The 13,853-nt window shown below is 41.9% G+C and overlaps 1 protein-coding gene across 1 annotated transcript in view; it reads left to right on the top strand.

Annotated features, from left to right (window-relative positions):
- The window catches only part of csmd3b (CUB and Sushi multiple domains 3b), an 826,488-nt gene that overhangs the window by 678,061 nt on the left and 134,574 nt on the right, over window positions 1-13,853 (top strand). Inside the window, exons 40-44 of the mRNA XM_036953488.1 lie at window positions 914-1,030; window positions 2,199-2,408; window positions 2,801-2,989; window positions 3,932-4,109; window positions 11,523-11,668. Of these exons, the coding sequence (XP_036809383.1) occupies window positions 914-1,030; window positions 2,199-2,408; window positions 2,801-2,989; window positions 3,932-4,109; window positions 11,523-11,668 (840 nt within the window). The remainder of the gene's footprint in view (window positions 1-913; window positions 1,031-2,198; window positions 2,409-2,800; window positions 2,990-3,931; window positions 4,110-11,522; window positions 11,669-13,853) is intronic.

Genomic DNA, 13,853 nt, shown 5'->3' with positions numbered 1-13,853 from the left:
CTAAAACGGAACCTTGAGGAACACCGAAATTTACAGTTGATTTGTCAGAGGACAAACCATTCACAGAGACAAACTGATATCTTTCCGACAGATAAGATCTAAACCAGGCCAGAACTTGTCAGTGTAGACCAATTTGGGTTTCCAATCTCTCCAAAAGAATGTGGTGATCGATGGTATCAAAAGCAGCACTAAGGTCTAGGAGCACGAGGACAGATGCAGAGCCTTGGTCTGATGCCATTAAAAGGTAATTTACCACCTTCACAAGTGCAGTCTCAGTGCTATGATGGGGTCTAAAACCAGACTGAAGACTTACCTCAGACTGGCTGACCTGCTGAGAGAGAAGGAGGCTATGCTAGTACACTCTTAGAAAAAAGGGGGTTCAAAGGGGTTCTTCAACTGTCCCCATAGGAGAACCCTTTTTTGTTCCAGGTAGAACTCTTTTGGGTTCTATGTAGAACATTCTGTGGAAAGGGTTCTACATGCCACTCAAACGGGTTCTACCTGGAACCAAAAAGGGTTCTCCTATGGGGACAGCCAAAGAACCCATTTGAAACTCTTTTAGGTTCTAGATAGTAATTTTTTTCTAAGTGTATCTGTACAGGAGTGAGTTGATCTGAAGCACTGATCCTACAATACACAGTTGGAAAGGAAGGGATGTCAATACTAATGTACTAATCTAGCACAGCTGGTGGCATCGATACCCATTCACACTGTCTAGAGGTGTAAATCAAGACAAACATCTCTGCTTTTACAAGGCTGCAGCTATAGATACACATATGAACATGTTTGTCTCTGATGGACTAATACATAAGTTATTTTATTATACTCTACTCTAGTCTAAAAAGTGTAATTCTATTTGCATGTTATTCTATGATTCATTCTTTAACCTGTGTGAGTGGGATTGTCTCTGCAGCCCAGTGTGGTGTGTCCATGACTGATGTCAGCGGTGTCATTCTGAGCCCTGGATTCCCTGGAAACTACCCCAGTGGATTAGACTGCACCTGGACTGTCATACTACCCATCGGCTTTGGTACGGGAACACACTGACAGTCATTGTGGCTACGCACGCACACACACACACTGTCAAACTACCTATTGGCTTTGGTACAGGAACACACTGATAGTCATTGTGGCTACGCACACACACGCACATACACACACTGTCAAACTACCTATTGGCTTTGGTACGGGAACACACTGACAGTCATTGTGGCTACACACACACACGCACACACACACACTGTCAAACTACCTATTGGCTTTGGTACATCACCTCGCTGCCGTGGACAAGCCACAGTAGCACATTGTCATACGAGGAAGTGTATGTCTTGTTTCAGTTAAAACACAGCTAGTGGGGAAGTGGTCCTAGATATAGCAGTGAAGTGTCAGACTCGTGTATGTTAGGAGCTGTAGCGGGAATTATCCTTGATTTATAGGCATAAAGAGCAGAGACATGGAAACAGGGAACACCAACAGTGATGTAAATGCTTAACCAGTCTTCCAGTCAACAGAACAGCATCCTGATTTAGAGGCAGTAGGGTAAAGACATAGAATACACTCTTAGAAAAAAGGATTCCAAAGGATTCTTTACTGTCCCCATAGGAGAACCCTTTTTGGTTCCAGATAGAACTCTTTTGGCTTCCATATAGAACCTTCTGTGGAAAGGGTTCTACATGGAACTCAAAAGGGTTCTACCTGGAACCAAAAAGGGTTCTTCAAAGGGTCCTCCTGTGGGGACAACTGAAGAACCCTTTGACGCTAGTGCACTAGGGTCCAAATGTAGGGGTAATGATGTTTGATTTTTAGGTCTAAATAGCACAGGCATGGAAACACATGACTGGAAGTCCCTTTAGATAAAAATGTCTGCTAACTGGCATATATCATTATTATTGTTATTATTAACCTCATTACCGGTATATCATTCTCCTTTATGGTAGCTTGAATATATTATGACATCTAGTTGCTCCTCTCCTTGGCAACTATTGTTATGTACCAATGAGCATCTGCTCTCAGTCAACTAACCTGTAATCTCTTGTGATGTTTGTTGTGGTAGAGGTACGGTGTTCTACTTCAGTTGGTTCTGGGATTAACCCGCCTTCTGAAGTAATGGGTAGATGAGTAAGATCATGGTCTATTCTTAGTAACAGAAATTCATGGACTGACCAGTGTGTTTTTAATCCACCTGTTGATTTTTTCAGGAATCCACCTGCAGTTCCTCAACTTCTCCACGGAGGCCATTCATGACTACCTGGAGATTCGGAGTGGAACGCTGGAGACGGGCACAGTGATTGACAGGTTCAGTGGACCACATGTCCCAAAGTCCCTGTTCAGCACCACTCACCAGACTAGCCTCTTCTTCCACAGCGACTACTCCCAGAACAAGCCAGGTTTCCAGATGACTTACCAGGGTGAGGATAGAGTTTGTTTGTTTAAAAAATATATATATATTAAAAAAATATATATATTGAACAGATCGATAGAAAGAGGATGACACTGGGAAAGATAGAGGTTGTGTCATAGGACCGTATGCCGGATTGGAACCTATGCCGACAGTGTAGACTACAGAGTTAGTCAGTAGAATTTGTGGGAGAGGAGAACTCAAAAAGGACTTGTGATTTCACTCAACTCAATTAAATGTCATTTTATTTGCCATAATGTTAGTCTGGGTAATCTCTTTCAGTATCCTAGATACGATGTCTACATAAAACAGTTTTATGTATTCATTTTCATGTTTGCGTCATTTTCTTATGTATTTTCAGTCAATGTTTATTTAAATGATCGGCTACTTCCTGATTTTCAGCCTATCAGCTACAGAGTTGTCCCGACCCTCGTCCTTTTCGTAATGGCATCGTGATCGGCAGTGACTTCAGTGTGGGCCTCACTGTGTCCTTTGAGTGTCTGCCTGGCTACTCCCTCATCGGAGAGGCCTCTCTCACCTGTCTGCACGGAATCAGCCGCAACTGGAACCACCCGGTACCTCGCTGTGAAGGTAACTATGGACAGAGGAATAGATATGATCTGTATGGTAGCATATTGATGTTGCACCTAGAAAGCAGCAGTGGGCGTTTCGTGGACCTTAACATCCACTACTACAACTTAATATCCTACTACTCCAATGGCATCCACTGCTATCACTATTAGACTGCTGTAGTATTATAACATATTACTAAGAAGTGACGATTACCATGACTTTTACTGCTGTGCCTTGTTGATCATTCAGTGTAGCCTGGAAAGACCTCTAACCTGACCATGTCTTCCCTCTCCTCTGTGTTTGTGGTAACATCACCTAGCCCTCTCCTCTGTGTTTGTGGTAACATCACCTAGCCCTCTCCTCTGTGTTTGTGGTAACATCACCTAGCCCTCTCCTCTGTGTTTGTGGTAACATCACCTAGCCCTCTCCTCTGTGTTTGTGGTAACATCACCTAGCCCTCTCCTCTGTGTTTCTGGTAACATCACCTAGCCCTCTCCTCTGTGTTTGTGGTAACATCACCTAGCCCTCTCCTCTGTGTTTGTGGTAACATCACCTAGCCCTCTCCTCTGTGTTTGTGGTAACATCACCTGGCCCTCTCCTCTGTGTTTGTGGTAACATCACCTAGCCCTCTCCTCTATGTTTCTGGTAACATCACCTAGCCGTCTCCTCTATGTTTGTGGTAACATCACCTAGCCCTCTCCTCTGTGTTTCTGGTAACATCACCTAGCCCTCTCCTCTGTGTTTGTGGTAACATCACCTAGCCCTCTCCTCTGTGTTTGTGGTAACATCACCTAGCCCTCTCCTCTGTGTTTGTGGTAACATCACCTAGCCCTCTCCTCTGTGTTTGTGGTAACATCACCTAGCCCTCTCCTCTGTGTTTGTGGTAACATCACCTAGCCGTCTCCTCTGTGTTTGTGGTAACATCACCTAACCTGACCACATCTCCCCTCTCCTCTGTAGCACTGTGTGGTGGTAACATCACCTCCATGAATGGGACCATCTACTCCCCCGGCCACCCCGAGGAGTACCCCAACTTCCAGGACTGTGTGTGGAGTGTGAGGGTTCCCCCTGGCAATGGGATCTACATCAACTTCACCGTGCTCAGTACAGAACCCATCTATGACTACATCACTGTGTGGTAAGAACCTATCAACCTCTTAATGAACAGCTAATGAGTTAGATTACACTATAATATATATACACACAAACATCACCTTCACCATGGTCAGTACAGAACCCATCTGTGACTACATCACTGTGTGGTAAGAACCTATCAACCTCTTAATGAACAGCTAATGAGTAAGATTACACTATAATATATATACACACAAACATCACCTTCACCATGGTCAGTACAGAACCCATCTGTGACTACATCACTGTGTGGTAAGAACCTACAGTGCATTCAGAAAGTATTCAGACCCCTTGACTATTCAGACAGCCTTATTCTAAAAATTATTAAATACATTTTTTTCCTCATAAATCTACACACAATATCCGATAATGACAAAGCGATAACAGATTTTTAATTTTTTTTTGCACACATTATCCAATATATTAAACAGAAATACCTTATTTCCATAAGTATGCACTACATACATCTCTCTCTAAACCGCTCAATAGTGCTTTATTACAGTAACTAACAAAATTATTGCTATTATCTCTTTTACACAGTTAGATATATATTTCTCTACTAGCAGGAATGGTGCAATGTTAAACCCTTTTACACAGTTAGATATCTATTTCTCTACTAGCAGGAATGGTACAATGTTAAACCCTTTTACACAGTTAGATATGTATTTCTCTACTAGCAGGAATGGTGCAATGTTAAACCCTTTTACACAGTTAGATATGTATTTCTCTACTAGCAGGAATGGTGCAATGTTAAACCCTTTTACACAGTTAGATATGTATTTCTCTACTAGCAGGAATGGTGCAATGTTAAACCCTTTTACACAGTTAGATCTGTATTTCTCTACTAGCAGGAATGGTGCAATGTTAAACCCTTTTACACAGTTAGATATGTATTTCTCTACTAGCAGGAATGGTGCAATGTTAAACCCTTTTACACAGTTAGATATGTATTTCTCTACTAGCAGGAATGGTGCAATGTTAAACCCTTTTACACAGTTAGATATGTATTTCTCTACTAGCAGGAATGGTGCAATGTTAAACCCTTTTACACAGTTAGATATGTATTTCTCTACTAGCAGGAATGGTGCAATGTTAAACCCTTTTACACAGTTAGATATGTATTTCTCTACTAGCAGGAATGGTGCAATGTTAAACCCTTTTACACAGTTAGATATGTATTTCTCTACTAGCAGGAATGGTGCAATGTTAAACCCTTTTACACAGTTAGATATGTATTTCTCTACTAGCAGGAATGGTGCAATGTTAAACCCTTTTACACAGTTAGATCTGTATTTCTCTACTAGCAGGAATGGTGCAATGTTAAACCCTTTTACACAGTTAGATATGTATTTCTCTACTAGCAGGAATGGTGCAATGTTAAACCCTTTTACACAGTTAGATATGTATTTCTCTACTAGCAGGAATGGTGCAATGTTAAACCCTTTTACACAGTTAGATATGTATTTCTCTACTAGCAGGAATGGTGCAATGTTAAACCCTTTTACACAGTTAGATATGTATTTCTCTACTAGCAGGAATGGTGCAATGTTAAACCCTTTTACACAGTTAGATATGTATTTCTCTACTAGCAGGAATGGTGCAATGTTAAACCCTTTTACACAGTTAGATATGTATTTCTCTACTAGCAGGAATGGTGCAATGTTAAACCCTTTTACACAGTTAGATCTGTATTTCTCTACTAGCAGGAATGGTGCAATGTTAAACCCTTTTACACAGTTAGATATGTATTTCTCTACTACCAGGAATGGTGCAATGTTAAACCCTTTTACACAGTTAGATATGTATTTCTCTACTAGCAGGAATGGTGCAATGTTAAACCCTTTTACACAGTTAGATATGTATTTCTCTACTAGCAGGAATGGTGCAATGTTAAACCCTTTTACACAGTTAGATATGTATTTCTCTACTAGCAGGAATGGTGCAATGTTAAACCCTTTTACACAGTTAGATATGTATTTCTCTGCTAGCAGGAATGGTGCAATGTTAAACCCTTTTACACAGTTAGATATCTATTTCTCTACTAGCAGGAATGGTGCAATGTTAAACCCTTTTACACAGTTAGATATGTATTTCTCTACTAGCAGGAATGGTGCAATGTTAAACCCTTTTACACAGTTAGATATGTATTTCTCTACTAGCAGGAATGGTGCAATGTTAAACCCTTTTACACAGTTAGATATGTATTTCTCTACTAGCAGGAATGGTGCAATGTTAAACCCTTTTACACAGTTAGATATGTATTTCTCTACTAGCAGGAATGGTGCAATGTTAAACCCTTTTACACAGTTAGATATGTATTTCTCTACTAGCAGGAATGGTGCAATGTTAAACCCTTTTACACAGCTAGATATGTATTTCTCTACTAGCAGGAATGGTGCAATGTTAAACCCTTTTACACAGTTAGATATCTATTTCTCTACTAGCAGGAATGGTGCAATGTTAAACCCTTTTACACAGTTAGATATGTATTTCTCTACTAGCAGGAATGGTGCAATGTTAAACCCTTTTACACAGTTAGATATGTATTTATCTACTAGCAGGAATGGTGCAATGTTAAACCCTTTTACACAGTTAGATATGTATTTCTCTACTAGCAGGAATGGTGCAATGTTAAACCCTTTTACACAGTTAGATATGTATTTCTCTACTAGCAGGAATGGTGCAATGTTAAACCCTTTTACACAGTTAGATATGTATTTCTCTACTAGCAGGAATGGTGCAATGTTAAACCCTTTTACACAGTTAGATATGTATTTCTCTACTAGCAGGAATGGTGCAATGTTAAACCCTTTTACACAGTTAGATATGTATTTCTCTACTAGCAGGAATGGTGCAATGTTAAACCCTTTTACACAGTTAGATATGTATTTCTCTACTAGCAGGAATGGTGCAATGTTAAACCCTTTTACACAGTTAGATATGTATTTCTCTACTAGCAGGAATGGTGCAATGTTAAACCCTTTTACACAGTTAGATATGTATTTCTCTACTAGCAGGAATGGTGCAATGTTAAACCCTTTTACACAGTTAGATATGTATTTCTCTACTAGCAGGAATGGTGCAATGTTAAACCCTTTTACACAGTTAGATATGTATTTCTCTACTAGCAGGAATGGTGCAATGTTAAACCCTTTTACACAGTTAGATATCTATTTCTCTACTAGCAGGAATGGTGCAATGTTAAACCCTTTTACACAGTTAGATATGTATTTCTCTACTAGCAGGAATGGTGCAATGTTAAACCCTTTTACACAGTTAGATATGTATTTCTCTACTAGCAGGAATGGTGCAATGTTAAACCCTTTTACACAGTTAGATATGTATTTCTCTACTAGCAGGAATGGTGCAATGTTAAACCCTTTTACACAGTTAGATATGTATTTCTCTACTAGCAGGAATGGTGCAATGTTAAACCCTTTTACACAGTTAGATATGTATTTCTCTACTAGCAGGAATGGTGCAATGTTAAACCCTTTTACACAGTTAGATATGTATTTCTCTACTAGCAGGAATGGTGCAATGTTAAACCCTTTTACACAGTTAGATATGTATTTCTCTACTAGCAGGAATGGTGCATGTTAAACCCTTTTACACAGTTAGATATGTATTTCTCTACTAGCAGGAATGGTGCAATGTTAAACCCTTTTACACAGTTAGATATGTATTTCTCTACTAGCAGGAATGGTGCAATGTTAAACCCTTTTACACAGTTAGATATGTATTTCTCTACTAGCAGGAATGGTGCAATGTTAATTAAACCCTTTTACACAGTTAGATATGTATTTCTCTACTAGCAGGAATGGTGCAATGTTAAACCCTTTTACACAGTTAGATATGTATTTCTCTACTAGCAGGAATGGTGCAATGTTAAACCCTTTTACACAGTTAGATATGTATTTCTCTACTAGCAGGAATGGTGCAATGTTAAACCCTTTTACACAGTTAGATATGTATTTCTCTACTAGCAGGAATGGTGCAATGTTAAACCCTTTTACACAGTTAGATATCTATTTCTCTACTAGCAGGAATGGTGCAATGTTAATCCCTCACCAACTGAATTCCTGCCTTTTATCCCACATGGGGACTGATTTTCAGTTTTCTCACAGCACTCTGAGTGGGCAACGTTAGAGTGCCACAACACAGAAGTGTAGCAACCCAACAGGATACAAATGATGTTCATTGATACAGGAGGGCTGGGGGAGTTTGACCAATCACGTTCGAGCGAAGATTTTTTTTCATGTCCATTTCTAAATCAGCGGTGGTGGAGGTTAATGGAGAAAAGGGTTAATGAAGAGCTTCCTCACGTTTCCTCTGTTCACCTATAGTAGTTCCTCTGTTCACCTATAGTAGCTCCTCTGTTCACCTATAGTAGCTCCTCTGTTCACCTATAGTAGTTCCTCTGTTCACCTATAGTAGCTCCTCTGTTCACCTAGAGTAGTTCCTCTGTTCACCTATAGTAGGTCCTCTGTTCACCTATAGTAGCTCCTCTGTTCACCTATAGTAGTTCCTCTGTTCACCTATAGTAGCTCCTCTGTTCACCTATAGTAGCTCCTCTGTTCACCTATAGTAGTTCCTCTGTCCACCTATAGTGGCTCCTATGTTCACCTATAGTAGCTCCTCTGTTCATTCACCTTGGTTGGAAGGCCAGGTAGAAAAACTAGGCTATCATTCTCCTTCCCACTCACCTCTTCCCACTCACCTCTTCCCACTCACCTCTTACCACTCACCTCTTACCACTCACCTCTTACCACTCACCTCTTACACCTCACCTCTTCCCACTCACCTCTTCCCACTCACCTCTTCCCACTCACCTCTTCCCACTCACCTCTTACACCTCACCTCTTACCACTCACCTCTTCCCACTCACCTCTTACCACTCACCTCTTACACCTCACCTCTTACACCTCACCTCTTCCCACTCACCTCTTACCACTCACCTCTTACACCTCACCTCTTACACCTCACCTCTTACACCTCACCTCTTCCCACTCACCTCTTACCACTCACCTCTTCCCACTCACCTCTTATACCTCACCTCTTACCACTCACCTCTTACCACTCACCTCTTACCACTCACATCTTACACCTCGCCTCTTACCACTCACCTCTTACACCTCGCCTCTTACCACTCACCTCTTACCACTCACCTCTTACACCTCGCCTCTTACCACTCACCTCTTACACCTCGCCTCTTACACCTCACCTCTTACCACTCACCTCTTACACCTCACCTCTTACACCTCGCCTCTTACCACTCGCCTCTTACCACTCACCTCTTACCACTCACCTCTTACCACTCACCTCTTACACCTCGCCTCTTACACCTCACCTCTTACACCTCACCTCTTACACCTCACCTCTTACCACTCACCTCTTCCCACTCACCTCTAACACAGCAACTGAGGTGTTTATTGCAATAAATTGATGTAAATTGTGTCATGTTGTACATAATAATTACTTTTTAGTTAGTTTCAATGAAATTAGACTTTTGTTGCAATTCCCATGAGGAGATAACAAGAAATTACAAGACATTCTGTAAAACCATGTGATAGTCAATTAGCCTAGCCAACTATAGTAGAGCTAACCCTTGACTATACGTGTTGGATGCTTAATTAGTAGAATTATTACTAAAACCTGTTTTGGCAGAAACCTTCGGTATGGTAAAAGTTTTCCATATTGTGTTGTTGTTTTAAAACGTAAAAGTAATTATACATTTGTGGAAAAAAGACAACTTTGTTTTTGCATTTCACGTTCCCCTGTGCTCTCAAACCTCTCTTCCAAACTGTTCTTTCTTAATTGGATGCATCCTTTCTGTGGTTACCATAGCTACTGCATTTCTCCCTATTGATAAAACAGAACTTTGTCTTCTGGTTGGTTTGAGAGAGATTTGAACTGTTCACCCCCTTTCTCTCTCTCTCTCCATCTGGTTCCCTCCATCATTCCATCCCTACTCCATCCCTTCATTAAACAAACGGACCAACAGTGATATAACACGCACAGTTAGTCCATTTAAATAGTATGATCAATGTACTCAGACTTTTAATCTCTCCCTGTGAACGGTAAAGATTTTTTAAGGAAATGTAATGCAGTAATGCAGTCGCCAAAAGGCAAGTTCTTCATGTATCCCCATAGATCCAGTCAAAGGCATCTTGATGTTTTAAAGACTGCGGCTTCCTGAGTAATTGTCTTCCCCAGCACTCTGACACCCCTGTTGTGGAAGGGGATGGAGAGAAGGAGGAGAAAGAGAGAGCGTAATGGATGGAATAGATTAATTCTATGTCCTCCATCCATGAGCACACAAATAATAAGTCCCTCCTTTGTCCCCCCGCATGTTTAAATAATGCATTTTTTGTCACCCCCCCCCCCCCCTCCCCCCCCCACGGCTCGCTTTCAGTTTCTCATAGTATGTATTTATATTGCTGAATGCGGCAGGCTGCCAGCGCTTCAATCTGTTCTCAGCGCTGTGAGATGTCATGCTGGCTTCAAACCCACGCACACACACACACACACACACACACACTTGATTCGCACGCACACACACACACACACACACACACACACACACACACACACACACACACACTTGATTCGCACGCACACACACACACACACACACACAACACACACACACACACTTGATTCGCACGCACACACACACACACACACACACTTGATACGCACGCACACACTCACACACTACTCACGTATGCACTAATGCAAAGAGACAATCACTCAAGCAGTCTCCCTCACACAGACACACAAACACATATACACACACACACACACCGTGCTCCCGAAAAATCCCAGGTGTCAGAGATTAGCCAGATTAATAAAACTTCTCTGCTTGTTCCCTAGGACTGCTCTGGCCCAGCGGTGCCCAGAGTGGGGGTCCACTGAGCACCATTAAACAGACCCCCTTCTCACATTCACGCACTCATTTACCTTTGACTGGCTCCAGATTTGACCCATGGGGGTGGTCTGCTCTTTGGCTGTCACGATCACAGAGATGTAACCCTCCTCCTGCCCCTGTCTCTTAATTGGGTAACTTGTTTGATATCTGGGGTACCTTTCTGCATTTTAAAACCCAGTCTCTGTAATGACACCTTATGCTTCTCCAAAAATAAAGTTTATAAAAGAGATGCTATAATCGTCTCTTTCTGGAAGGAATACTGTAGATCAGTGATTGGTTATGTATCAATTGGCTGCTCTCTACAATACATTGACGTGGGAAATGTTAATTAAAAATGACCGCAATAGATTTCCAATGGGCCTCTTTCAAAGATATGTCTGTATTGGTCAATGTCTTGTCTTCATTGTTTATTGACAATGTCCATCACCTGCCCATACGGAGGGATTTGTCATTGATCCTTGGTGTGTATGTTGTGTTTGTCTACAGGGATGGTCCAGACCAGAGCTCCCCCCAGATCGGTCAGTTCAGTGGGAACACAGCGCTGGAGTCGGTCTACAGCACCTCCAACCAGATCCTCATTAAGTTCCACAGCGACTTCAGCGGCAGCGGATTCTTCGTGCTCAGTTACCATGGTGACAACTACATCAGAGAGACAGGCAGGGACAGAGAAATATAAAAGATGGTTAGAGAGAGAAAGATGGAAAACAAATGTGATAAAGGAGGAGGAGAGAGAGGGAGAAAGAAAGAATGAGTGAGTGAGAGGTAGAGATAGTGAGTGAGAGGTAGAGATAGAGAGGTAGAGATAGTTAGTGAGATGTAGAGATAGTGAGTGAGAGGTAGAGATAGTGAGTGAGAGGTAGAGATAGTGAGTGAGAGGTAGAGATTGTGAGTGAGAGGTAGAGATAGTGAGTGAGAGGTAGAGATAGTGAGTGAGAGTGAGAGGTAGAGAGTGAGAGGTAGAGAGTGAGAGGTAGAGAGTGACAGGCAGAGAGTGACAGGTAGAAAGTGACAGGTAGAGAGTGACAGGTAGAGAGAGTGAGAGATGTAGCGAGTGAGAGTTAGAGAGAGAGTTAGAGAGTGAGAGGTAGAGATAGAGATAATAAATGAGAGGTAAAGATAGTGAGTGAGAGGTAGAGATAGAGAGGAGAGAACAAAGCCAGAGGAAAAGGAAGAGATCAATGGTCTGACAGGCAGCGGAGTGAAGCTCCTAGGCCTTCTCCGACTCCTCCTACTCTTCCTCCTCCCTCTCCTCCGACCTTCCTCCTCCCTCTCCTACTACTCTTCCTCCTCCCTCTTCTCCTCCTCCTCATCTTCTTCCTCCTCTTCCTCCTCTTTCTCTTCCTCCCTTTCCTCCTCCACCTCATCTTCCTCTTCTTCCTCCTTTTTTTACCTCCTCCTCTTCCTCATCTTCCCTCTCTTCCTCCTCCCTCTCATCCTCCTACTCTTCTTCCCCTCCCGCTCCTCCTCTTCCTCCTCCTATTCCTCTTTCTCGTCCTCCTCTTTCTACTCCTACTCCCTCTCCTCCTCTTTCTCCCTCTACTCTTCCTCCTCCTCCTCCTCCTCTTCCCTCTTCCCCTCATGCACGCTGCCTGCCTAGGGCCTCTGACACACATGGCAGCTAGCATTCATTATTGCCTCAGCTCATTTTCATAGTCAATTTAATCTTGACTTATTGCGCTTCGATGCCTCTCTCCAATCTGACTGTCTTTGTATTGAATCAGAGAAGGGACATGGCTCTATACACCTGTGTCACATTGATTATTGGCTACAGGGTGCGCTCTGAGAAATGAGCACTTGCCCAAATATATTTTTTCTATACAAGACACATACAGCCTCTTCACACTGCTAATGACACACAAGGCTGCTCTTACACTGATTGTTGACATAGTGCTACTGGAAAAAAACAGATAAAGTATCTCAATAGCAAGGCCCATGTCATTCTGCTACAGCCAGCACTTATGATTTTACTACAAGTGCTTATTGATCCTGGCCTGTATCAAACGTCTCTCACGGTTAACCAGTCTGTCTCGATTGTGGCCGGTGGGGTGGCTTACGAGGTACTCCAATCACTTTACTGTAACAGTCTTAACTGCTAAACCGTCACTTTAGTTTCAGCTCCGCCCAAATGGATTATGGGTAAACTACAGGCATGGACTTTGATATAGTATGGATTGACAAGTCACATTCACGGTTTGTTGATTACAGTTATTAAAAGGTTTTTCATTTGTCTGTCAGATGTTCAAAAGGCACAGCTTAACTATTTGATCAATCATGTTATTATTATGAATAATCTGTACATCCATCCCTGCCGTCAAATAAGGAGAGCTGGTCTGAATGTTGAAGCTAGCAGCACCTACAGTGCCTTGCAAAAGTAGTCACCCCCCTTGGCATTTTTCCTATTTTGTTGCATTACAACCTCTAATTTAAATAGATTTTTATTTGGATTTCATATAATGGACATACACAAAATAGTCCAAATTGGTAAAGTGAAATGAAAAAAATAACTTGTTTCAAAAAATTATTACAAAAAATAAAAAACGGAAAAGTGGTCATTGCAAATGTTTTCACCCCTTTGCTATGAAGCCCCTCAATAAGATCTGGTGCACCCAATTACCTTCAGAAGTCACATAATTAGTTAAATCAAGTCCACCTGTGTGCAATCTAAGTGTCACATGATCTGTCACATGATCTCAGTAGATATACACCTGTTCTGAAAGGCCCCAGAGTCTGCAACGCCGCTAAGCAAGCGGCACCATGAAGACCAAGGAGCTCTCCAAACAGGTCAGGGGCAAAGTTTTGGAGAAGTACAGATCAGGG

This window comes from Oncorhynchus mykiss, chromosome 18 (assembly GCF_013265735.2).
Source record: "Oncorhynchus mykiss isolate Arlee chromosome 18, USDA_OmykA_1.1, whole genome shotgun sequence".
Classification (NCBI taxonomy): Eukaryota; Metazoa; Chordata; class Actinopteri; order Salmoniformes; family Salmonidae; genus Oncorhynchus; species Oncorhynchus mykiss.
Note: the sequence above shows the minus strand (reverse complement) of the source record. Positions and strands in the feature narration are given on the sequence as shown.